Source organism: Bos javanicus, chromosome X (genome assembly GCF_032452875.1).
Source record: "Bos javanicus breed banteng chromosome X, ARS-OSU_banteng_1.0, whole genome shotgun sequence".
Classification (NCBI taxonomy): domain Eukaryota; kingdom Metazoa; phylum Chordata; class Mammalia; order Artiodactyla; family Bovidae; genus Bos; species Bos javanicus.
In genome coordinates, this window is record NC_083897.1 from 38,812,074 (window position 1) to 38,838,223 (window position 26,150).

General features: G+C 49.2%; 1 protein-coding gene and 1 pseudogene across 1 annotated transcript in view; both read left to right on the forward strand.

The window, feature by feature from the left end:
• TKTL1 (transketolase like 1) overlaps positions 1–10,660 on the forward strand; it is a 28,664-nt gene extending 18,004 nt beyond the window's left edge. The window contains exons 8-13 of the mRNA XM_061409012.1: positions 1,448–1,604; positions 3,070–3,200; positions 5,855–5,938; positions 8,173–8,269; positions 8,394–8,513; positions 9,743–10,660. Of these exons, the coding sequence (XP_061264996.1) occupies positions 1,448–1,604; positions 3,070–3,200; positions 5,855–5,938; positions 8,173–8,269; positions 8,394–8,513; positions 9,743–9,915 (762 nt within the window). The 3' untranslated portion in view covers positions 9,916–10,660. The remainder of the gene's footprint in view (positions 1–1,447; positions 1,605–3,069; positions 3,201–5,854; positions 5,939–8,172; positions 8,270–8,393; positions 8,514–9,742) is intronic.
• Positions 10,661–13,522: 2,862 nt separating this feature from the next.
• On the forward strand, positions 13,523–25,443 carry LOC133242554 (large ribosomal subunit protein P1-like; annotated as a pseudogene).
• The last annotated feature ends 707 nt before the right edge of the window (positions 25,444–26,150 follow it).

Genomic DNA, 26,150 nt, shown 5'->3' on the forward strand with positions numbered 1-26,150 from the left:
GAGGTAAGATTCAGAACAAAATCTATTTGTATTTAAATGATGTAAGTGCCAGAAAACCTTATTCAAGTAAATATGGTGCTGGAAAGAGTAAGAATTTTGTTGCATCAACGTCATTCAGTTCATTTGAATCCCGTCCCAGCTGTAAGCCAAAAATCATACACAGTGATCTTTCATGTCCAGTTGTTTGTGGAAAATTATTTGTAAAGGATTGGCACTTCAGTTAGATTCTTTTTCAGTTTTGTTAGAAGAATTGGAAAACCCCTGACTTACGGTAGGATTTGTTGTCCAGTCTTTTGAGCTTTTTAGTTTTTCAAGGCTGCTGTGATTATTTCAAATTATTCTTTCTGTTTCTGGAGCTCTTACATTCCAGGATGTTGCCCCACTGAAGGAGCAACCCAAGGTGGGTGAGAGTATACCTTTTGGCAGTTAGTTGCTGGGAGGTGATTATCAGGGAGACAGTGGAAAGGAGGCCCTGGGCCCTTTCCCTAGCAGGCAGATGTGGGAGTCAAGGATCTTGATGTTGAGACCAGCCATAGCCATGCACCCTTTGAAAGGTCTTTGTTTACCTCCAAGATACTCATCTTCTAGTTTGAAGGCCACCAGGGTGTGTGAGCCTGGCTTTGCAGGAGAGGTGAGCAATAGAGAGACAGAGGAGACCTTAGCATCATGCAGATCAGAGTGACACCGTGGGACCCCATGCTGGTTCCCTGTGAAGGGGGCAGATGAGGAGGAGTGTGGCACTTAGTCCAGGCGCACCTCCTGGCAGATCCAGCTGGGGAGGGAGCAGCAACATCCAGTGAGGCAGGTGGTCCCTAGTGCTGGATGCACCTCAGAGGTCAGATGTGATGCAGAGGAACTCAGGTGACCTTTTACATTTGGCCCCTTCCAGGTCCCTCAAGGGGATGGTGGCCTAGATGAAGGAGAACGTGCAGAAAGTGGGAAATGAGAGAGAGTGTGCAAGGTTTTCCTGGGAAGGAGAACATGGACGAAGGGCAGGATCTGGAGCAGGAGTGCAAGGGGAAAGTGAGGGAGAAACTGAGGTGATGTGGGAAGGGAGGGGACAACTGCACGGTCAGAGAGCCCCTTGAGAAAACAGGAGAAAGATGAGATTCAGCAGGGTGGGGAGAGGGGACAGAGGCAGGGGACGAGGAGAGTGGGAAGGAGACCCACAAGGACTGCAGGGCAGCCTTGAGTGTCCCGAGGTTCCCCAGCTTGGATTTGAAGGAATGGGGCCAGCACTTCAGTTCCTCTCATTTCTGGCAGTGTTCAGGGGACATGGTAAATTTGCCAGGTTTGGGATTTTCCCAGGTAGGTGATTGGAGGGAGGGTGTGGCGAGGTGAGGGGGTACAAAGGATAGGTGATCCTGAGAAGCATACACTCTACACTGGGAAACAGGAGGGGAAGTGGGCTCCAAGAGTATTCTGATTCACCTTCTTTGTGATGCAGGTGAGCGTGGCACTGGGATGTGTCACCCGTGGTCGCACCGTGGCTTTTGCTTGCACCTTCGCTGCCTTTTTAACCCGAGCATTTGATCAGATCCGGATGGGAGCCATCTCGCAAACCAACATCAATCTTATTGGGTCCCACTGTGGGGTGTCCATAGGTATGAGTTCTCAATGCCTTTGTCTTAATTGCCCCCCTCCTTTACAGAGAAAGATCAGTGTGTGAGCAGTTGAACTGCCCAACATAGAGTTCCGTGATACTAGTTTGATTATTTGTAACCTGTTTTTTTAAAAAGGCCATATTGTGTTTTAGAAGTTCCAGAAACTGGGTAACTTTTTAGCTGATCTTCTGGTATTACTGTAAAGTGCCTATTGTTTCAGTCATTGAGAAATACTTACCCTGAGTGCCTCTTCTGTGTCAAGCCACATACTGGGTAGTGATTTGGCCACTCTGGCATCACAGAATTCTTTCCTGCTGTTTGGTCGCCTCAGTCTGAGTTGGGACAAACAGCCTGCCAGGGCTCTGCTGGGATAAGCAGCCTGGTCAGGTAGAATGGGAAGCCTCAAGGAGCTCAACATCAGGGCATTAACTGTGGATGGGAAATGGGGGAGCCAGGAGGAGGATGGAGGTGTCCATTAGCACTGGATGGAAAATGGAACAAACCTGCAAGAGCCTGAGCAAAGACGTCAACATCACTGACAGAAGGAGGAGTCCCAAACTGCATGAAAAGCAAAACGCCAGTGCCCGGTGGTTTCTTGCCTAGGAAACATCTGGGAGTTGTGTTTGTGGAGGATAGCAATGGGGACTATAGAAAGATGGGGCACCTGACACGCCTGTGGCAGGGCAGGTCATCAAGGTAGATGTGACTGACAGCTGACCCTTGCTGCCAGAAGGCTGGAGGGGAGGGCTGGAACTGCACGTCTGGGTGTTGTCCCAGGGACTTCAGGGAGAGCTCAACTGGCAAAGGAGACTATGGGTGAGCCAGATTTAACGGAAGAGAGGAGGGCATGCACAGGGGCCTCTCCTGGGGCTGGGTGCAAAGTCAGTTTTAAAGTCAGCCAAGTGGAAAAGTGGTTCTAAGTCCAACCCAGAAGAACTGGAGTTCTTTGGAGAGACAACAGTCCCAGGCCAGGCAGTGTCCATGGTGACAGTCTCCTTTCTAGCTGGAAGAGCTCGGACATCCTGGTGTACATTGGGTTACATGAAGTCCCTGAGTTCCAACAGTACCCCCAGGGCACCCCGAAGGTATGTTCTATAACGCTCAGCTACTTTAAAGGCCATGAGAAATGAGAGACCACTCGAGTCTGAAAACTTTTATCTCTTGATGGAAAAGAGCAGAGAAGAAACAACAGAGTCTGGAGGGACCCTCCTCAGAGAAGAGGACAGGGGCAGAGACCTGGTACTTGGAAGAGAGCACGGGTAACCTAGGGCAGCAGTACCAGTCACACTGAGTGCCAGATGCTGGCGAGGCTCGAGGCCAAGAAGTGGCTTCTGCTGTGTTGCTTGCAATGTCCGTAGTGACTGCTGGGATTGTGGCCCCCATGGCAGGCAGCACAGTTGCTCATCCAGTGGAGGGCAGGCTCCTACTGGGGTCTCTTTGTTGGGCTATGGTTTTGCTTTCTCAGGTGAAGATGGCCCCTCCCAGATGGCCCTGGAAGACCTAGCCATGTTCCGAGCCATTCCAAACTGCACGATTTTCTATCCAAGTGATGCCATCTCGACAGAGCATGCTATTTTCCTGGCGGCCAATATCAAGGTATTTCTTAGAAAGCACTGGTGCAGACAAAAAATGTGTCTGGGCTCTGCTGCTAGTTTGGTTCTGATGGTTTGATATTACTTTTCTCATCACAAAGGTAATAGATATTTGTTACAGGTAATTTGGTGGCTCAGAGGTTAAATGGCACCCCACTCCAGTACTCTTGCCTGGAAAATCCCATGGATGGAGGAGCCTGGAAGGCTGCGTCCATGGGGTCGCTGAGGGTCGGACACGACTGAGTGACTAACACATACACACACACACACACACACACACACACACACGTAATTTGATCGCAGGCTTTTTTTGGCTGCACTGGGTCTTTGTTGCTGCACAGGTTTACTCTAGTTGTGGCAAATGGGGCCTACTTTCTAGTTGTGGTGTGCAGGATTTTCATTGTGATGGCTTCTCTTGTTGCAGAGCATGGTCTCTAGGGTGCACATGGGCTTCAGTAGTTGTGGCACATGGGCTTAGTCTCTCTGTGGCATGTGGGATCCTCCTGGTCCAGGGATCTAACCTTTGTCACCTGCACTGGCAGGCAAATTCTTAACCACTGGACCACCAGGGAAGTCCTGTAGGATTCCCTTTAAATATAGAGCCATTACCCCAAAAAGGGTAATGGAAGCACGTAGAACATGAACACATTTGCATTGTAAAAAAGCAGTGCAGAACAAGGTCAAATTCCCAGCGACCTGTATGGGGTGGGACTTAGGTCAAGAAGAGGGGGAAACGGGGGGGCTCTGGGACTCAGAGTCCTTGGCAGAGCCATGGGAGTGGGCTCCAGTGACAAGCCACCAGGTGCGGGTGTTAGACACAGCCTGTGTGACTGCCACCTCGTGATAGCCAGAAAGCTGGAGTTGTCAGCTGCAACTGCACATGAACCCTAGAATCCCCAGCCCTGGGGCCCACCCTCCTCAAAAACTGCTTAGAAGGGTAAGAGTCTGACTTCTGCCCTGCCTGCCCCTCCTGAAGTCTCACCCAGGGGCATCAGTTGGACACAACCTGGCTCCTGGCCAGAACCCAGCTGCAGGGGCTTCCCTGATGGCTCAGCGGGTAAAGAATCTGCCTGCAGTACAGGAGACACAGAACCCTGAAGCTGCAGGAAAATTTAGGGAACAGAATCTTTACCTTTCCAAACTCTCCAGCTAGCAGTCACTGGACTCACCTCACCACTACCACCCCCCAGCTCTGCACACAACCCTGTGCACAGTTGAGATGGGTCATGCAACACACAGGTTCCCTTCCTGGCATTTCCAACGTGTGTGACACATGAGTTTCTTTGACTTTTTTTTCTTTATTTTTTAACCTAAGTGAGCTCACACATGGTTCTGTACTTTTCTACTTGGTGTATCCTGGACATTGTCTGCACATACAGCACAAGCTCATGTGTGTTGCAGTATCTTATTTGTGGAAAGTTCAAAAGAAACATCAGAATAGAGGTTGCTTCTTGGGTGGGAGAGAGGCATGAGGGAACTTTCTGGGCAAGTACAAATGATCTCCAAACTGAGGAGACAGATACATGGTGTATAACTTGTCAGAATTCAGGGTGTGCTCCACTTAAGTAAATTTTACCTCCTAAAAACGTACTGAACAGAAGTAGTTCATAGTGTGTAAATGAACAAAAGGAAGCAGTGTTTCTAAATTAATGTATTAGTTTATCGTGTGTGATTTCAACAATTGGGTTCTCTGGTGGCACAGAGAATTCGCCATTTCCCCCTATCGGGATCTTCCCAATCCAGGAATTAAACCTGGGTCTCTTAGGTCTCCTGCACTGGGAGGCGGGTTCTTTACCACTAATGCCACATGGGAAGCCCCGTAGACAGAGGAGCCTGGTGGGCTACACAGTCCATGGGGTCACAGAGTTCAACATGACTTAGCATTCATGCACACAAATTAACAAATACTCTATAGATATTTGAGTATTTGTTTATAGTTCTATTTATATGTTCAAGGTGATGATGATGAAAAGAATTGACATCTTCTCATTGGAAGATGAGTAATTTTATGTTCTGGTATCTAAGGTATTTCTTTTTTTTTATTTTTTTTAAATTTTATTTTATTTTTAAACTTTACATAATTGTATTAGTTTTGCCAAACATCAAAATGAATCCGCCACAGGTATACATGTGTTCCCCATCCTGAACCCTCCTCCCTCCTCCCTCCCTGTACCATCCCTCTGGGTCGTCCCAGTGCTCTAGCCCCAAGCATCCAGTATCGTGCATCGAACCTGGACTGGCATCTCGTTTTAAGGTATTTCTAAGAATGAAGTATTATACACTGTTGCGACAAAAATTGTTTACCGTTATGTTTTAGGGTTTCTATTCAAGGTAAGTAAGAGCTTGTGCCCCGAGTTTACATTCTATTGAGACAGATCGGTGTGTATCTGAGGAAGCTTTCCCAAAGGGGTGAGCATGATAGCATGGAGAGCTTGTCACTGGGCATCCAGCAGCTTCCCTCACAGGCTTTTGCCTCCTGATCAGTAACACCTGACCTGTTGCCAGTGGTTAGAGATAGTTATCCCTCGCTCCAGAATGCACATTTTGTTTTTCGTACTAAGAATTGTTCAGTACTTCCCAGCTGCTTTTTAAGGTTTATTAGTTGGAAATTTAGTTTTATTTTCTAAACTGTGGCTCTGGTATTCATTTACACCCTAGGGGATGTGCTACATTCGAACCAGTCGGCCAGAAACTGCAATTATTTACACCCCACAAGAAAGCTTTGAGATTGGACAGGCCAAGGTAAGGCCTTAAGTTCTCCTGTATCTTCCAGTATTAGTTTGTGTTGGGAGCACTGTTCTTTACAGCCAGAGTCAGGGGCCCCAACAGTTGAGGCTTCATTCTTCATTTGTTCTAGTTTTTTAAAAAAATCATATTTGCCTGCTTTTCTTCAGAAAGTAATATTCTGCCAGTGTCAGCCTAAACTTAACTTTTCTCCTTTCTGAAAGGAGTCTCTGTTGAACCCTTAAAGATAAATAACTTGAAGACTCTTGAGTTGCTTGGCTGTACGTTACCACAGACAACGTCAAGCTAAAAAAATGATAGAACCCATTTCAAATGAGTAGTAGATCTGTTAGGTTCTTGTTTTGCCCATTGGAGGCCAGGAATATAACAAACATGAACCGTCTTGCCTCTGGCCATCGTGTGGCCCTGAGGTTGGTTTTGTGGGATGTGGCCACAACCTTCAGGCCTGCTGGGTGCTTCCTATCTCCTGTGTCCTTGAGAAAGCCTTGGAAGCACAGATAGTTAGCAGCCATATTTTTTTTTTTTTTGCTAATGAATTAAATTTTTATTTTTTATTTATTTATTTTTTTGTACCCCAATGTTCATCGCAGCCATGTTTTGAAGATAAGGGCCAAAGAAGGGTAAGCAGCAAGCCCAGTCAGCAGCCTGCTGTCTGTGGGCCTGCCTTTCAGAGTTGTACGTGCAGAAAGCCAATAGCATCTATGGAGAAAATACATGATTGTCCACCACCTAGAGGGCAGGCCTTAAGACGTTTGGGCATGTTTTCTTCCTGACTTTTTCTAGGTGTATATCTTAGTTGAGATCATGCTGTGTAGGACTGTTTTATGTCCTGCCTTTTATCTTATAAGCCTTTTAGAATACTCTTCTTAAGTATGTAAAAGAATGATAGTCACTCTTAAAGGAGCAATACATGACTTCCAACTTGATTGATAAGGACTAGGCTGCACCAGAATTCACAGTGGTAGTGTGCTCAGAATGAATAAATGAGCCCTGAATAGCTTTAGTGCCACAGGAGAGCAGGTATATTCAGAACAGTTCCAGCCCCCCATAGTTTCATTCCACTGAATGGAAAAGCTGAACTATTCACTTCAGTGTGAAGTACAGGTGCTATTGTTACATGGACTCCCACTCAAGGCCATCTGTTTGCCTCTGGGGGTGGCAGGGAGGGTGTCTCGCTGACAGTCATGTGGTTTTCAGAGTTTTCACATCTCTCTTGTCTTTTTTTCCCCATGATGTTTGTCCTATCCTGACAAAATGAAGTAAATTTCCTGATGTGAGTTAAATTATGTGTGACGATATGCATGGCATGAGTAATTCAAGGCTGGGTTTGCAAAGGGGCATATAGGGATGTGTGTGTATATTTACATATACACACATAAAAAGGCTAGGACATTCTTAAAGGATGGGGCAAGTGGTTTAAAGCCCTAAATATCTAGTCAGCAGTGGTGCTTATGCTACAGGGAAACCTATAGAGAGGAATGCAATGCAGACTAATTCCAGATGCCTTTGGTTGGGTGACTTTGAAAGAAACAAACCAATGGAAAACAGAGCAGAGAACCCTGTCTGCTTACAGACTAGCAAATGGTTGGGAAAATGGGCTTTGAATTCATACGGGTCTGGCTGTTGGTCTCAACCCTGCCCTGGGCGAGTTCCTCCTGTTCTCAGGTTTGCTTTCCTCAGTCACAGAATGGGCCCACTAATGCATGGGCATCACAGGGCACTTGGGCATGCAGGGTGCTTGGCACAGAGCACCCCAAGATGCTCTCAAATAGCCCTCATTAGCACATTCATCATCAGAGTCCAATCTGCATGGATACCTCCAGAAAGAGGTCTAAGCAGTCCAGAGGTGGTGCCTTTTCAGATCCCTTGGTGGGGGTGAGTCCACACTGGAGCAAATGGGCTGTGGAATTTGCTTCTGGCCTTCTGCCTTTCACATTCCAGTTGGAAATCCACTTGCTTTGGTAAAGGGTCATTTTGCATACATACTGTAAAAGAACTTAGTGATTTGGCATTGTGAATCATGAGGAAAGGTAGACAAATTTGTTAAATAAACATGAAGTGGGGCTTATTAAAGAGAGCAGTCCTTATTGGTCAGTGTGCTGACTCAGCCTTTCGTATAGTGAACTATGAAGCACTGAAATTGGTAGGCTCGGGAGAGCAGACTGTCCTCCACTTTGAGATTGATTCTGTGTAGTAAGCGCAGCATTTTTGTTTTGTGGGTGCAACACCAGGTCATCCGTCAAAGTGTGAACGACAAGATTACGGTTGTCGGAGCTGGAATTACTTTGCACGAAGCCTTAGCTGCCGCTGATGATCTTTCCAAGCAAGGTCAGTTGGGGGTTGCTGAACACTGAAGTTTGGGCTGGAAGAGGTTGGGCTGCCTGTCTGCCCCAATGCATCTTTTTAGTCTAAGTCTGCTTGATACACTAAGCTGGTTATTGCTATTTTCCAGGTATTTCTCTCCGTGTCATTGACCTGTTTACTGTTAAACCTCTGGATGCTGCCACCATCATCTCCAATGCAAAAGCCACAGGTGGCCAGATTATCACAGTGGAGGATCACTACCCAGAAGGTGTGTGCAAGCCTTAGGGGGTACCATTTTGAAAGTCTGCTTTGGTGGAACATGTTTTGTTTTCCTTGACCAGAAGTATGCCATGACCACGGGCAGTCCCTCCAGCTGACCACTCACCCTGTATTACTTTCTCTTTGTAAGGTGTGGGTGTAGGGTCTCTTGCCCATCTACACTAGCCAAGGGAGGTCCCATGTCCATCCTTGTCGATGTGTTTCAGCACAGTGTGCCCTGCCTGGTCCTTGGCTGGCTCAGTGGCAGTACAGAGGAATGTCTAACTTGGCATTGTGGTGGGATGGATCATAAGAAGCTTCACAGTTGCTCTTGTGTATTGACTGATTCATAGTTTGCCCCCTGCAAAAAATGCAGACAGTACCTTGCAAGCAGAGAACACAGCAAATGCCGGAAGTGTGACCAGCGAGAGGGGGCTGAGCAGTGTTCGGCCTGGGAAGGTCAGGTAGGGCAGAGGAGCGAGTGGGGAGCTTCATGTGTTCATGTGTCAGGGGCTCCAGAGCAAGCCCATGGTCTGCAGGGAAGCACTCTCCAAGGAAGGGGCACACACTGGGACCCCCAGGGGCAGAAGACACGGGTCAGGGGTGAAGACCCCCATGCCTTTGGTTCCCTCCCTCCTTTGGGGGGCCCCCAGCATGCTCCCTTAACTGGCAGCAACAGATGCCCCCCTGGAGACCTAGGGAACCCACTCGAGACTCATTGCCGTGAGTAGTATTAAGGGCTGATGGCTGCCAGGCACATGCCAAACTTCCCGACTCCCAGAGGAAAGCAGGTGAGCCCCATAAGTCACCCTGTGGTGCCAACAGCTGAGGCACAGAGACCACTCTTAGCAGTAGGGAAAGTGTCTCATTGATGTCAAGGACTCATATCAGCCTGCCTGGGCACCACCCCCAGGCCAGCCTTGCATGCTGGCCTTCTGAAGTCAGAAGCTAATTCTTGGGCTCCTGACAGGTTTGAGAATCTGAGCTCCACAGATCCTTGTGTCCATGGAGCCCCAGTGGAGATAACCCCTGCCATAAGTGGGGCTGGGAGCAATTTGAAGACTTGTACTTTTGAATGAGAACTCTTCTGGACAGTTAGGGAACAGTTGTTTATAAATCAGTGCCTAGTGAGAAACTTTTCTCCCTGGGAACCACCACATTCAAAGGTCTCTACATGATGGGGTTTTGAGGCTGACTAGCTGCTTCCAGAACATACCCTAATATCCCTTGCTTCTTCAGGTGGTATCGGGGAGGCCGTCTCTGCAGCCGTCTCCATGGAGCCTGACATCGTGGTCCATCAGCTGGCAGTGTCAGGGATCCCTCGGAGCGGGAAGCCCAGTGACCTGCTGGATATGTTTGGAATCAGTTCCAAACACATCATATGGGCTGTGGAACGAATTTTAATGAAATAGCTTAGCTGTTGGCTTTGACCAACAGACTGGCCTGTTTACCTTACCTTACGTTTATGCTTGTTGCCAAATGATTACTTAAATCTATGCTATTGTGCTTTATTCTTTTTAAAAATAATGCAAGTTAACTGCTTTCTTGTTAAGCCATAACTACATATAACACGTATAACTCTTACCTTTGAATCATTAAAGTGGATTATAAGATAAAGTCTGAAGTGACAGAATAGCTAACAAAACAACCACCTGATAGCAAGTTTTCTGATGAGACTAGAGATAACTGGGGTAGAGACCAACATAAGGTAACAGTTTCTTAAATGTGTGCATTTTCCTCATAAGTAAAAGAAAAAAATGTGAATTGTAGACTGCAGTCGCCCAAGTTGGGCAGTATTATACCACCATGCTGCCCACTGATGGCCCATGCATGAGGTCAGGTGCTACTATCCTACCTGCAGCCTTCCAGGTACTGTGTGACTGCAGTTGATGTGGAATTTCCTCTGGTGTTTGCCTTCATCCCTCTCCCATGCAGAGGCTGTGGAGCAGCAGTGAAAGCTCTTAGGATGTGCTGTACTGTTTGAAGTGACTGTTCTGTGAAGAGAGGACATGACTAGGTCTGACCTCCACACTCTGCTCTCTGGTCAGATCTCAGGAATGTCTTATTTACTCAGTGACCAAACCAAACTGTTAGCTCAATTGTACTCATCTACTGAGGATATTAAAGTTGACGTTAATAAAGCAATGAAGAACTGGCTAGCTGTTTTGCTCTGTGCCTTGGATGTGTGATTTTGTTTCTCCTTGATAAAATCCTAAATAAGGAAGAAGCTGTTCTTTAAACCAGGAGAGAGATCCATGTCCCCAACAAGCCCTGGAAAGGGTAGTGGACAGGAGGTGTACCACTAGAGGACAGTATTCAGCCTGAAAAGCCAGCCCTGAGCCAACTCCTTATTTTAGGTCAGAGCATTTAAACCATGTGGTTGGAATACAAGAGAATACCTGCCAGATAAATGAAGGATAGACCGGAGCTTCAAAACTAAAGTTGGCTGGATGTATCTGGAATGTCGTGGTCCTTATTTCTGTCATTCTCACTAACTGGTCATCAAGGGGTTTTTGTTCTAGAATGTGTGGTAGAGATGGAAGAACCAGTCTGCCACTGAGTTATTTGCAGAGCCTAGTCTTTCTGTTCCTGGCTTTTTAACTCACTAAGCTGGTTCCCTGGCCTGTAAAATTAGCATGATAGTATGCTTATTTCATAAAACTTCAAAAATTTTAAAAATAGTTGATGTAATTGATAGAAAATATATCAAATGTATCAAAATACAAAAATATTAAAAATACCAGGGACTTCCCTGATGGTCCAGTGGCTAAGACTGCACTCCCAATGCAAAGGGCCTGGGTTAAATCCCTGGTTGGGGAGCTAGAGCCCACATGCTGCAGTGCTGCAAGTAAGTCCTGGTGCAGGCAAGTAAATATTAAATAGTTGACATTTTTCTATAAAAATAACAGTTGATTACAGGGTCATATAGAAAATTGATAAAATGCAAATAATCAAAATTTTACCTCACTTAACTGGACATCTCACATTCCATGCAGTTCACCCATTGAAAGAATACAAGTTAGTGGTACTTAGCATACTCAGAGTTCTGTAACCATCACTGTGGTTCATTTTAGGACATTTGTATCACTCCAGAGAGAACTGCACCCCTGAGTAGTCCCCATTCACTGTCCCAGCCCCTGGTAACCACTCGTGTGTTTACTGTTTCTAGGGTTTTAACATATTCTGGACATTTTGTATGAATGGAATCACAGTATGTGACCTTTTTGTCTCCTAGCTTCTTAGCATAATGTATTTCAGGTTCATCTACATTAGAGCATGTTACAGAATTTCATTCTTTTTTATGGCCACATAATAGTCCATCCTATGTATAGACTGTTTTGTCCATCGGTTTGTAGAAATCTGGATTTTTACTTTTTGTCTATTGTGAATAATGCTACGAACATTCCTTTTCAAGTTTGTGGATTATAGTTTTACTTACATTGCTACTGCTAAGTTGCTTCAGTCGTGTCCAACTCTGTGCGACCCCATAGATGGCAGCCCACCAGGCTCCTCTGTTCATGGGATTCTCTAGGCAAGAACACTGGAGTGGGTTGCCATTTCCTCCTCCAATGCATGAAAGTGAAAAGTGAAAGTGAAGTTGCTCAGTCGTGTCCAACACTTAGCGACCCCATGGACTGCAGCCTACCAGCCTCCTCTGTCCGTGGGATTTTCCAGGCAAGAGTACTGTAGTGGGGTGCCATTGCCTTCTCCATTACTTGGTGTATATTGGGTGTATATATATTGGTGTATTATTGGGTGTATATAAAGCTAGGAGTTGCTGGGTCATGTGATAATTGTTTACTCTTTTGAATGTGTGTGTGTGTGGTTAAAGTAGATTCACCAGGGGTGAATGAAACTGACCATAATGATAACCATGACATCTGTAAAGCACTCTAAGGTAAAGCTGTTATGAACACACAAGCTAGGATGTGTGACCAGGCACTGTGCACCACACCAGCTTGTATTTAGATGTATAATGCCTGATTTGGTGATGTTCACAACAAATACTGTGCAGCAATGCACTGTTGAAGCCTAAATGGAGTTCCAAATACAATCCATGATAAAAACTCCATTCCAAAAGCCTGAGTTCAGGCCCCCACAGGAGTTGGGCAAGAACAGAAGAGCTGACTTTAGGAATAGGGGCTGGGAGGAGAGAGGATCATGTAGGGATGGGAGTGGCCCAGCTATACCTCCAGGGTGCAGAGTAGCTGAGGTGATAAGGGACAGGAATGCTGTCAACTGGTCTAGGTGCTTAAGTGTCTGAATGTCCCTTGATCTAGAGCCACAGACTCGGGTGACCCTGACGCATGATTCTAATCCACAGGTTGCCTACTTGTGTATGTAAAGGTGAACTAAAGTCACCCGTTTTGGCCTCAGTTTCATTTCTCAAAGGGGATGACAGTGCTGAGGGTGGGGACAGCTTCTCCCATAGGGCTGTGGCCAGGATTTTAGAAATGCCATATAAATGTCCCCACTGAAGGCTACCCTAGCTTGTGGCGCGTTCGTACTCCCCAGCAGTGGCCTCCAGTACGCACGCATGCACGCCCCAGCCACTTTCCAGCCTCTCTAGGATCGCCCAGGGCTCAGCAGAGAATCGGCCCCGCCTTCTCCCTCTCTGGCCAACCCTCTCCTCGGCAGCCTTGGCTGCTCCAACCTCCCCCACCTCCAACCCGCCTGTACCTACCCACCATTTGGCCACTGCCTGGCGAAGGCCTGCACCCCACCCACCCCGCCGGCTCTCCGCACACCTTGCGCCCGCCTGCCCGGGGCCGACCAATCCGCGCAGCCTGGGCCATGTCATTGGGTTTTGTCCGGTCACTCACTGAGCCTTAGCCAATCAGCATCACAGGCACTGCCCTCGGGGGGTGGGGCCGCCCTGAAAGGGGTGAATATGATGGCGTGAGGCTGCAGCCTCGACCCCCGAAGCAGAGAGAGGCCTGCGGCGGCCTAGGTCCCCAGAAACAAACCGAATGACAGTGCTCCCAACCGAGAGCTGACGGCCCGCAGAGAGCAAGAGGTATGGCCCGAGAGAAGAGGAAGCTGAGGTTGGTTGAGGTAGTGGTGGACGGGCGGGGCTGGGGCATAGTGGCAGATATGCGTGAAGGTGCACAAAAGGCTGGTGGCAAAGGTGTGCAGCACAGCCCTCCTGGACATAAAAGGACAGAGAAAGTGATTCCACGTGGACAGTTGGGGTCTGGGAGCGGAGTCCTCCAGTTGGAGCACGCCCACCTACAGACATGCCTCCCCAAGGACAGCTTTACCAGCCACCAGAGAGAAGACAGGTACATTCTATCTCCCTACTGTGGCACAATACCTTGCTGGGCCATGCACAGGATGAGAAACGGGGTGCCTGACACTCAGTAATCCTGAAATGATCCCTACAGGGTTCCCTGCTTACTGAGAAGAACAGACAGAAAACTTGCAGGCCACTCAAGCAAGAAGGGAAGAGTGTAGTGGAGAGGTGCAGAGATGAAAGATGCCCCCACCCTCACTGTATCCCTGTCCCCTGGATCATGCAGTAATCGGACCCCACTTAGGGGTCTTAAAGGGCTTCCCTTTTGGCTCAGCTGGTAAAGAATACTCCTGCAATGCAGGAGATCTGGGTTTGATCCCTGGGCCAGGAAGATCGCCGGGAGAAGGGAAACGCTACCCACTCCAGTATTCTGGCCTGGATAATTCATGGACAATATAGTCCATGGGGTCGCAAAGAATTGGACACGACTAAGCGACTTTGACTTCACTCACTTCACTGTGGGTCTCGTGGCAACAGGACATGGTGGCAGAGGGTCTGGAGGACAATTGGTGTCCCCTTGCAAGGCATTGGCACCAGGTGAGGTAATGACACAGTCCGCAAAGGACAGAACACCAGCATCCCAGACACAGCTGGGCAAGCTACTTCCATCAGCAAGGGAGGCTCTGGGGGACGGGGGGCTTGCCGATTGTCAGCTTCCACTGAGGGCAACCAAATATCCCAAGTCTCAGTTTTAAGGCCCCACTCATCCACGCAGTGGAAGGCCACACAGGCGCTGGCCTGAAGCCCGATTCTGTGGGAGGTTGCTGAGGTGACCGCGCCCGGACCGGCCACTCGAGGAGCCCCTCGGATGGCTAGGGAGCCCGCACCCACACTAAGACAATTACCTGTGGTGAGCTGAGTGCCAGGCTGTGACAGTGCAGGAGCGGCTGAGAGGATCTACCCCACGCCCGAGGCCAGGGGTGGTGGCCAGGAGGAGCTACCCCACGTCCAAGGAGCGGTGGCTGTGCAGGCGCAGGAGGGCCTAGAGGAGCTACTTCATGTTCAAGGTCAGGAGGGGCGGTAGTGAGGAGATACCCCTCATCCAAGGTAAGGAGCAGTGGCTGTGCTTTGCTGGAGCAGCTGTGAAGAGATACCCCACGTCCAAGGTAAGAGAAACCCAAGTAAGACAGTAGATGTTGCAAGAGGGCATCAGAGGGCAGACACACTGAAACCATACTCACAGAAAACTAGTCAATCTAATCACATGGACCACAGCCTTGTCTAACTCAATGAAACTAAGCCATGCCCATGGGGCAACCCAAGACGGGTGGGTCATGGTGGAGAGGTCTGACAGAATGTGGTCCACTGGAGAAGGGAATGGCAAACCACTTCAGTATTCTTGCCTTGAGAACCCCATGAACAGTATGAAAAGGCAAAATGATAGGATACTGAAAGAGAAACTCCCCAGGTCAGTAGGTGCCCAATATGCTACTGGAGATCAGTGGAGAAATAACTCCAGAAAGAATGAAGGGATGGAGCCAAAGCAAAAACAATACCAGTTGTGGATGTGACTGGTGATAGAAGCAAGGTCCGATGCTGTAAAGAGCAATATTGCATAGGAACCTGGAATGTTAGGTCCATGAATCAAGGCAAATTGGAAGTGGTCAAACAGATGGCAAGAGTGAATATTGACATTCTAGGAATCAGCGAACTAAAATGTACTGGAATGGGTGAATTTAACTCAGATGACCATTATATCTACTACTGTGGGCAGGAATCCCTTAGAAGAAATGGAGTAGCCATCATGGTCAACAAAAGAGTCCGAAATGCAGTACTTGGATGCAATCTCAAAAACGACGGAATGATCTCTGTTCATTTCCAAGGCAAACCATTCAATGTCACAGTAATCCAAGCCTGTGCCCCAACCAGTAACATTGAAGAAGCTGAAGTTAAATGGCTAATGAAGACCTACAAGACCTTTTAGAACTAATACCCCCAAAAGATGTCCTTTTCATTATAGGGGACTGGAATGCAAAAGTAGTAAGTCAAGAAACACCTGGAGTAACAGGCAAATTTGGCCTTGGAATACGGAATGAAGCAGGGCAAAGGCTAATAGAGTTTTGCCAAGAGAACACACTGGTCATAGCAAACACCCTCTTCCAACAACACAAGAGCAGACTCTAAACATGGACGTCACCAGATGGTCAACACCAAAATCAGACTGATTATATTCTTTGCAACCAAAGATGGAGAAGCTCTATACAGTCAGCAAAAACAAGACGGGGAGCTGACTGTGGCTCAGATCATGAACTCCTTATTTCCAAATTCAGACTGAAATTGAAGAAAGTAGGGAAAACCACTAGACCATTCAGGTATGACCCAAACCAAATCCCTTATGATTATACACTGGAAGTGACAAATAGATTTAAGGGACTAGATCTGATAGATAGAGTGCCTGATGAACTATGGACGGAGGTTCGTGACATTGTACAGGAGACAGAGATCAAGACCTTCGCCATGGAAAAGAAATGCAAAAAAAGCAAAATGGCTGTCTGGGGAGGCTTTACAAATAGCTGTGAAAAGAAGAGAAGTGAAAAGCAAAGGAGAAAAGGAAAGATATAAGCATCTGAATGCAGAGTTCCAAAGAATAGCAAGAAGAGATAAGAAAGCCTTCTTCAGCGATCAATGAAAAGAAATAGAGGAAAACAACAGAATGGGAAAGACTAGGGATCTCTTCAAGAAAATCAGAGATACCAAAGGAACATTTCATGCAAAGATGGGCTCGATAAAGGACAGAAATGGTATGGACCTAACAGAAGCAGAAGATATTAAGAAGAGATGGCAAGAATACACAGAAGAACTGTACAAAAAGATCTTCACAACCCAGATAATCACGATGGTGTGATCACTGACCTAGAGCCAGACATCCTGGAATGTGAAGTCCAGTGGGCCTTAGAAAGCATCACTACAAACAAAGCTAGTGGAGGTGATGGAATTCCAGTTGAGCTATTCCAAATCCTGAAAGATGATGCTGTGAAAGTGCTGCACTCAATATGCCAGCAAATTTGGAAAACTCATCAGTGGCCACAGGACTGGAAAAGGTCAGTTTTCATTCCAATCCCAAAGAAAGGCAATGCCAAAGAATGCTCAAACTACCGCACAATTGCACTCATCTCACACGCTAGTAAAGTAATGCTCAAATTCTCCAAGCCAGGCTTCAGCAGTACGTGAATGGTGAACTTCCAGATGTTCAAGCTGGTTTTAGAAAAAGCAGAGGAATTTTTATCTCTGGTTAAGAGATCAAATTGCCAACATCTTCTGGATCATCGAAAAAGCAAGAGAGTTCCAGAAATACATCTATTTCTGCTTTATTGACTATGCCAAAGCCTTTGACTGTGTGGGTCACAATAAACTATGGAAAATTCTGAAAGAGATGGGAACACTAGACCATCTGACCTGCCTCTTGAGAAACCTATATGCAGGTCAGGAAGCAACAGTTAGAACTGGACATGGAACGACAGACTGGTTCCAAATAGGAAAAGGAGTACGGCAAGGCTGTATATTGTCACCCTGCTCATTTAACTTACATGCAGAGTACATCATGAGAAACGCTGGGCTGGAAGAAGCACAAGCTGGAATCAAGATTTCCGGGAGAAATATCAATAACCTCAGATATGCAGATGACAGCACCCTTATGGCAGAAAATGAAGAGGAACTAAAAAGCCTCTTGATAAAAGTGAAAGAGGAGAGTGAAAAAGTTGGCTTCAAGCTCAACATTCAGAAAACTAAGATCATGGCATCTGGTCCCATCACTTCATGGGAAATAGATGGGGAAACAAGGGAAACAGTGTCAGATTTTATTTTTCTGGGCTCCAAAATCACTGCAGATGGTGACTGCAGCCATGAAATTAAAAGATGCTTACTCCTTGGAAGGAAAGTTATGACCAACCTAGATAGCATATTGAAAAGCAGAGACATTACTTTGCCAACAAAGGTCCGTCTAGTCAAGACTATGCTTTTTCCAGTAGTCATGTATGGATGTGAGAGTTGAACTGTGAAGAAAACTGAGCGCCGAAGAATTGATGCTTTTGAACTGTGGTGTTGGAGAAGACTCTTGAGAGTCCCTTGGGGAGATCAGTCCTGGGTGTTCATTGGAAGGAATGATGCTAAAGCTGAAACTCCAGTACTTTGGCCACCTCATGCGAAGAGTTGACTCATTGGAAAAGACTCTGATGCTGGGAGGGATTGGGGGCAGGAGGAGAAGGGGACGACAGAGGATGAGATGGCTGGATGGCATCACCAACTCGATGGACGTGAGTTTGAGTGCAGGAGTTGGTGATGGACAGGGAGGCCTGGTGTGCTGCAATTCATGGGGTTGCAAAGAGTCAGACAGGACTGAACAACTGAACTGAACTGAACTGAACTGACATCCACGCAGTGCCCCTGCCTTTCACCTAGGAAATGCAGAGAGGCTGGAAATTCAAGCAACCTGTGGATTCTGCAACTTACATGGTAGAATGCTGTGTTTGATTTCCAGCCCCGTCAACCCTGCAGGCACAGGGGAATTTGCAGGCTGCCATGGAAGAGCTGTGGCTGTCATCCTGTGACCTGAGCCGAGAGCTAAGGCAGGTGTCCTTGTCAGTTTCCTCCCAGGGACACTGCAGCCTTGGTTCCCGGCATTCCCTCCATAACAGTTCAGGGTAGCAGCCGCTCTGGCTCCTCAGGCACTTGCTGCCCTTGGCCCTTCACCCCAGTCGAGCACAGGGACAGCATGGTGACTGCTGAGACCCCTGAAGGTCATGAGAGCCTCAAACACAGGTGGTCACTCAGGAGTGGCTCTGAGGGCTGAAGGCATGCAGCGAGTACAGGAAGCAGCTGCCACCCCAGACCCAGGGCAAGAAGGGAAGGGGTTGATGTCATTGGAAGCCCAGAAGCCAGGATGAGGGGCCACGAAGACTGGCCCATCTCTCCTCAGGGTCACTGCCTTGTCATCTTCCGAGTCATCTACCTGTGGTTTGATTCATCAGCTGAGATTTTTATTTCAAAGACTGTGGTTTTGTTTCTAATGTCTAAAGTTCTTTTTTTGTTTTCAAATCCACCTAGACTTTTAGAATTCATCTTATCTTTTTGATTCTTTCTTGTGTATCTACTTTTTAAAGTTAATTTTTAATTGGAGGATAATTGCTTTACAATACTGTGTCGTACATCAACATGGATCAGCCATAGGTATACATATGTCCCCCTCCCTCTTGAACCTCCCTCCCACCTCCCACCGTGTGTGTCTCTTTTGGTGTCTTGGAGGCCAGTGAAGATTGGGGGAGTTGCAGTAGCCTTTTATCACAGGAATGCAGATGACTGGTAAATATCCATGAGAACCGCTCCCTGATCTCATGAGAATTCAAAGGTACTCTCTGTTTCAAAGTCCTCCTGATTAGGCACAAGAGTACAGGTGTTTCTCTTTCTCACCTCCTTCCTTTATGGACTGGTCCAAGGCCCAGGGATAGTCACTGGGACTCACCTCTGATGCCTTCAGGACAAGCTGATGTGTGATATGATGCCCCAGGAACCTCCTTGGGAGCCAGATGGAAAGCGTAGCCTGTGAAAGAGCTTCCCTGAGAGCTCAGTTGGTAAAGAATCCACCTGCAATGCAGGAGACCTCAGTTTGATTCCTGGGTCGGGAAGATCCTCTAGAGAAGGGACAGGCTACCGAATCCAGTATTCTTGGGCTTCCCTAGTGGCTCAGGTGGTAAAGAATCCGCCTGCAATGTGGGAGACCGGGGTTTGATCCCTGGGTTGGGAAGATCCCTGGGAGAAGGGAAGAGCTACCCACTCTAGTATTCTGGCCCAGAGAATTCTGTGGACTGTACAGTCCATGGGGTCGCAAAGAGTCGGACACGACTAAGAGACTTTCACTTCACTTCACATCCTGCAAAAGGAGGTAGACTTAGAGGCCAGTGTCCTTACCCACCCCTCCCTCTGCTAGCTAGAGATTCAGAACAAGCTGCTCAAGTCTTCGTGTCCTCATTTGCTCATCTGGAGAAGGGGGTGACATGCTACCAACTTTCTAGGGCCTCCGCGAGGCTGGGATGGGTGAATCCAGGCCCATAGCAGACAGTCCCAGCCCTTACAGAAAATTATATCATCTGGCCTCTGACAGTGACACCCTGGGGATATAACAGGGCCACTCCTCTCTCTGAGGGACCTGCCAGCATTCCATGAGGATGGGTGGTGTCTTCAACGTGAGATCACAGACCGGTCTTTAGCTGGCCCTCTGGGAGTCCTGAGTGGGAAGCCAGAGGTGAGGCGTCCCTTCTGGGAGCATTCACTCTGCCAGGAGCCCAGCAGTACAACCACAGTGCGGGGGGGTTTGGGGGGAGCCTCCCTCAGCCAGTGGTTTGCTGAAGCCCCACTGTCTGTGGCAGAGGGATGGAAGCCCCTGCTTGCAGATGATGGGGACTGGTCTTCTCACTCAGACGCATGCTGGGATGGACCCAGTTCCTTTTACAGCCTTGTCCTTCCTTCGTACCATGCAAGTGACCTTTCAAGAGCACTGGTTTCAGGTGGATTCTCGGTTCTTATCTGTGCTTTCCCCATGGATCTCGCTTGCTCACCGGTGGGCCACCTATGCATTTAAATATTATAAAACACTCTTCTCTGTACACGTTTCCTTGTCTTTTCCCCAACTGACCTGGCATCCCACGGGGGCAGGGGCTGGGTGTCTGATGGGCACTGGCCCCAGTCCCGGCCTACCTAGCCTGAGATCATAGGACACCCCCCACACACACACACACAGTAGTGGGGCCAGCAGGACAGCAAGAATCAGCCAGCCTGGGTCCACGAAGCATTGGGTGTGGGAACTCGGAAATTCTGCCCCGAGTCACATGACTCTCCTCACTTGAGGCAGGACAACTTTGTGCCCAAGATACACAACCCAGAAATCATCAATCCAGAGTGTAATAATTTGGTCACATAAAATTGTGTAACTTCTTGACAGCCGAAACCAGCCAGCCTAGTCTTTTGAGACAAGAGACAGGAATCCCACAGCGGTACAGTGGTTAAGACTCCATGCTTCCACTGCAGGGGGCGGGCTCGAGTCAATTCTTGGTCTGGGAACTAAGATCTGGCATGCCATGCTGCGCAGCCAAAAAAGAGAGATCCTGTCTTCTGCGGCCCCTAAGGTGCTCGGTCCTTCTGAAAAGCTAAGGCTGTTTTGGGGTGAGGCCCTCACTTCATCTGGCAACTGGCACCGAGCCAGCAGCCCCACCGAGCACTCGCCCGCACTGTGGCCTCTGTCTTGGAACTTCTTTGCACCTACTCGGCCCTCATTCTGCCTAGTGAGGTGATGGTCACAGAGGATAAGATCAGTGCCCTCGTTAAAGCAGCCAGTGTAAATGTTGACTCTTTCTGGCCAGGCTTGTTTGTAAAGGCTTTGGCCAGTGTCAGCATCGGCAGCTTGATCTGCCATGGGGGGGCTGGTGGACCTGTCCCGACAAGTGGTGCTGCGCCACCATAAGGTCCTGCCCCCTCCACCACTGCTGCCCCAGCTGAGAAGAAAGTAGAACAAAGTAAAAAGAATCTGAAGACTCTGATGATGACATGAGCTTTGCTCTTTTTGACTAAACCTCTGTAGTAACTTCCCTGGTGGCTCAGATGGTAAAGTGTCTGCCTACAATATGGGAGACCCGGGTTCGATCCCTGGGTCAGGAAGATCTCCTGGAGAAGGAAATGGCAACCCTCTCCAGTACTCTTGCCTGGAAAATCCCATGGATGGAGGATCCTGGTAGGCTACAGTCCATGGAGTCGCAAAAAATCGGACACAACTGAGCAATTTCACTCACTTTAGTAACACATTCAATAAAAAGCTGAGCTCTTTAGAGAGAGACTGAGAGAAAATCTCTGCAACATATGGAACACAGGGCTAACAGCCCTGCTATATGCCGATCGGGGTCTTTTGGGGAGGCAACTGCTTAGTATCAATAAATATGGTAAATACCCATAGGTTTTGACCTGGCAGTTCCACTTAAAGATAATTATCCTAGCAGGAGATTTACACATCTTCAGAGCTGCTAACAAACAAATAAGAAGAACAATGGAAAAGGTAACACATGAGTTGGGGATTCCTTATGTAAATTATAGCACATGTGCTCCCTCCAGTACCTTGTGGCCAGAGATGACATGAGCTAGACTTTTGTGTACTGAGAAGGAAGACTTTTGCAGATATATTACTGCTAGTTAAAATCACACTGAATATACAGGGTGTGTGTTTTTTTTAACCTGAGTGAAGAACTATGTAGGTGATCCCATAGAAGAATATAGTTAGAGGTGAGAAACAGAATTGTTAACAGTCTTGCCTAAAACAATGTTTTGTAAAAATCTTCAATTATGTGCTTTAAAAATATCCAGGGTGGTAAGGTAAAATGGTCCAGCCACAGTGGAATGCAAATTGGCAGTTTCTTCTAAGGCTAATCGTCCACTTCCTTAGGACACAGCACTTGCACTGCTGGGCATTCATGCCAAAGAAACGGAAAATTCTGACCACAGGAAATCCTGGATACAAATGTTCAAAGCAGATTTTTTCTAGAAACCTAAAAGTGGAAACAGGCAACAGTGGGTGAAGGCTTGAACAACTGTGGCTGACCCACACCAAGGAAGGCGGCTAGCAATACAAACTGACTGCTGAAACCAACTATTGATTGAGATGGATGGATCTCAAGGGCAGTGTGTGATTAAAAAAAGCACACCCCGTTATCAAATTGCATGCTTTCATTAATGTACTGACGTGTGTGTGTGTGTGTGTGTGTGTGTGTGTGTGTGTGTGTGTGGCGAGGTATCCTGCATCCCAGCTCCCCATCCAGGACTCAAACCCAGGCCACCAGTAGTGGGAGTGTGGTGTCCTAAACACTGGCTCGCGCGCACACACGCACGGAGAACCCTGAGAAGCTTTCTGATGGTACCAATGCCATCTCTTGGTGTGAGGGCCCACTGGCTACGCAACACGCTGATGCTGGGGCAACAACGGGAGGGGCATTTCCCTGTAACTTCCCGTGAACTTAATTCCTTCAGAATACAAGCTCACACCATAGGCACACCGCAGGGCTTGGCGTATACACATCGGATTACTCTGTACGTAATCCGTACGCGGACAGTCTGGATCTCCCCGCGGGAAAGTCCAGGGGCCCACAGCACGCCCGACTACGGACTGAGGAAAAAGAGACCGACCCGACCGCTGGGCGAAAGGCGGAACGCACGCGACCGGCCTGCTCTGATTGGGCCACAGAGCTGCCCATCAGAAAGAGGGACAGGCTTGCTTGGAGCTGGAGGGCGGGTCTTCTCAGGAGTCGAGTATGGTCATTGGTGAAGCCAGCCGGAAGAGGTGGGCAGGAAGGCGGTACACCACGGCTTCCGGTGGGCGGCCTGAGGAGGGGAGCGAGAGGCGACGGCCGCGGGGACGCTCAGGGCGGGGCTCGAAGCACGGAAACGGCCCCTCGCTTCGTGTCCCCACCCCCCCCATCTCGGTGCACAGAAGCCTGCCCTCTGGGTCCTGGGCGGGGTCAAAGCCCCGCAGTTAGCTGGGTTGTGCGTCTTTTCCTGGGGAGAGGGCGAAGAGACGCCTCCCCAGAGTCCAGGGCCCTGGAGACCTTGGGGATTCCGTCGGGGCCCCACCCCCCACTCCCGGCTGGACCCCCCCCCTACTGTACTGAGGGCGTCTGGCCCTCGAGATGGCCCAGGACAGTGTATTAGGGGCGCCCAAGGGCCGTGTGAGCGGGGAGGGTGGGCGGCAACCCCGCCAATATGCCAAAGGGCAGGGTCAGGGGGTCTCCGCTTGGCCCCGCCCTCCAGTCCTGGCGTCTGAGGGCGGCCTTGCCCCGCGCTCCTGATGCCTTCCACCCTCCCAGGGTCTCGAATCTGGCCGCCTCCAGCCGCCCCCACCCATTGCCAGGCCCACCGTGTTCCACAGCCCGTGAGTGTGACTGGGATGATTCTCTGTGAAGCCCGGATCCTGCCCCCTTCCCCCCGCCCCACACGGAGTAACAAGGGAGAGGTGGGCAGAGCTGAGCTCAGTGCCCAGAAACGTGGAGTTGGCCAGGGGTGCCATGCTTCTGGAGGTGGGGAGGGCCCAAAGTAACAGTCTTCCCCCTGTCACTCGACAGGTGTGGCCCGCTGGGAGGGAATCTTGCCCAGGCACTCCTGTTCTCCAGGGCCGCCTATGGTTGCAGCCCTCAGTGCCTGCTGCCTGCCTTTTCCCTGGAGGTCAAGGTGAGTGAACCCAGCAGGGAGAGAAAGCTCCTGGCTTCACTAGCAGTGGATGTGATCAGAAACCATCCATCGTAAAAAAAAGAAAAGAAAGAAAGAAAGAAACTATCCATCCTGACGCTGGTTCTCACGCTGGAAGGGTCGTGAGAACACCTGGAGGGCTCACTCAAAGCCGGGCCGCAGGGCCCCGCCCTAGAATCGCTGATCTTGCACATCTGGGGTGGGGCTTCAGCATTTGTGACTCCCACAAGCTCCCAGTGCTGCTGCCGCTGCTGGTCCAGAAACCCCACAGCAGTGCGGCTCTAGAGGCCTGAGACTCCTAGGTGTGTGCCCCCTGCCCTTCTCCTGGACTGGTTCTCTGCAGGGTCCCCGCAGGGCGGGGAAAAGCCAGGAGGCTGGTGGCTCTCGCGAGATCTGGGGCTTCCCATTGAGCAGTCCTCACCCTTCCCTGCCTGAAGCTGAAGGAGGGGGCTGTCCACAGCCCAGGCAGGATCAGGTGTCAGGTTTGTTGAGTTGCTCAACAGCTCCTCACTTGGGCTGATAACATCTGGACACGTAGGAGGGTGGGGCGAGATCAGATCCTGTGCCTGGGTGTGGGGATGGAGGAACTATCTGATGAGGCAGAGGAAAAAGGCCTACATGCTGAGGTCAGGGATGGGGAAGGAACATCGGCCCTAGGACCAAGTGTGGGTCTGGAGGAGCATGGAGACCCGAAGAGCTTCCCAGGTGGTGCTAGTGGCAAAGAACCCACCTTCCGATGCAGGAGATGTAAGGAGATGCGGGTTCAATCCTTGAGTTGGGAAGACCCGTGGAGGAGGGCATGGCAACCCACTGCAGGATTCTTGCCTGGAGAATCCCATGGACAGAGGAGCCGGTGGGCTACAGTCCACGGGGTTGTGAAGAGTCGGACACGACTGAAGCGACTTAGCACACACGCGCAGAGAGCAGCAAGGGGGTTGTCTGCCCAGGAACTGCCCTGACAGTTGTCTGGTCTGCAGGTGTGGTCAGCCTTCTCTCGCTGGTGGGAAGCCACTGCCTTTCCTGCCACACGTTCCTCACCAAGAGGATCTCCCAGCTCCTGGGTGATGCTGCCCAGACCTCCTCAATACCCAGCACCACCACCCACTTTGGCCAGACTTTGCCGAAGCTTGTCTGTCTTTGGCTCCAGGATGGCCCGCCATCCAGTTGGAGCCACAGATGAAAAGCAATGCCAGTGTCCAGCTGCCCCATGTGCCCAGAACCAGCAGCTCTGGAACCCCAGCCCCCGAGTACATTCTTGCAGTGGGATCATTTCGGGGGAGGGGGGTGGCACTTTGGTTGGCATTTTCCAAGGCCCTCTCCTGCACCCTTTTCCTTTGGGTCACTGGTCTTTTCTTATTGACTGGTTCAACTTCTCTATACATTAATGATATGAGCCCTGAGTCACATCTTGGTACTATTTTTTGGCCCATTTTGTCACTTGTCTCTTGACTTTGTGGTTTGGGGTTTGCGTTTGACTAGGCAGACGATCTTAGAGTTTGTGTCATCAGACTTTCCAGGGTCTTCCTATTGGTTTCTGGGGTTTCTTGTCGGTTTGTTTGCTGCCAATTGACTTACGGTGATCTTCTCTATTTAAAGTCATCGTGTATAAATTACCCATTGCTGAATAACAAGGGTAAAAACCTGCCTGTCAACACAGGAGACAGAAGAGATGTGGGTTGCGAAGATCCCCTGGAGAAGGAAATGGCAACCCACTCTAGTACTCTTGCCTGGAGAATCCCATGGACAGAGGAGCCTGGCAGGCTACAGTCCATGGGGTCGCAAGGAGTTGGACACGACTGTAGTGACTTAGCATGCAACCATGTGTAGCAAATTACCCCAGATGTAGTGTAGTCCCTTAAAACAACCAGCACTGGTAATCTCCCAGGTGTCTGAAGGACAGAATTCTAGAAGGCCTGGCTGGGGCTTCTGGCCTGGGGTCCATCACAGGCTGCAGTCAAGGCTTCTCTGGGGCCACAGCCCTCTGGTCTGCCTGGGGTGTTGGGGTGGGAGATGGGTAGGCTCTGCTTCTGGAGGGTTCACGAGGCTGCGGCAGGGGATGGTCCCTCCCCACCGGGCCTCTCCACCGGGCTGCTTGAGTCAGGCCTTCCCCAGATCCAGTGATTTCAGAGAGACAGAGCA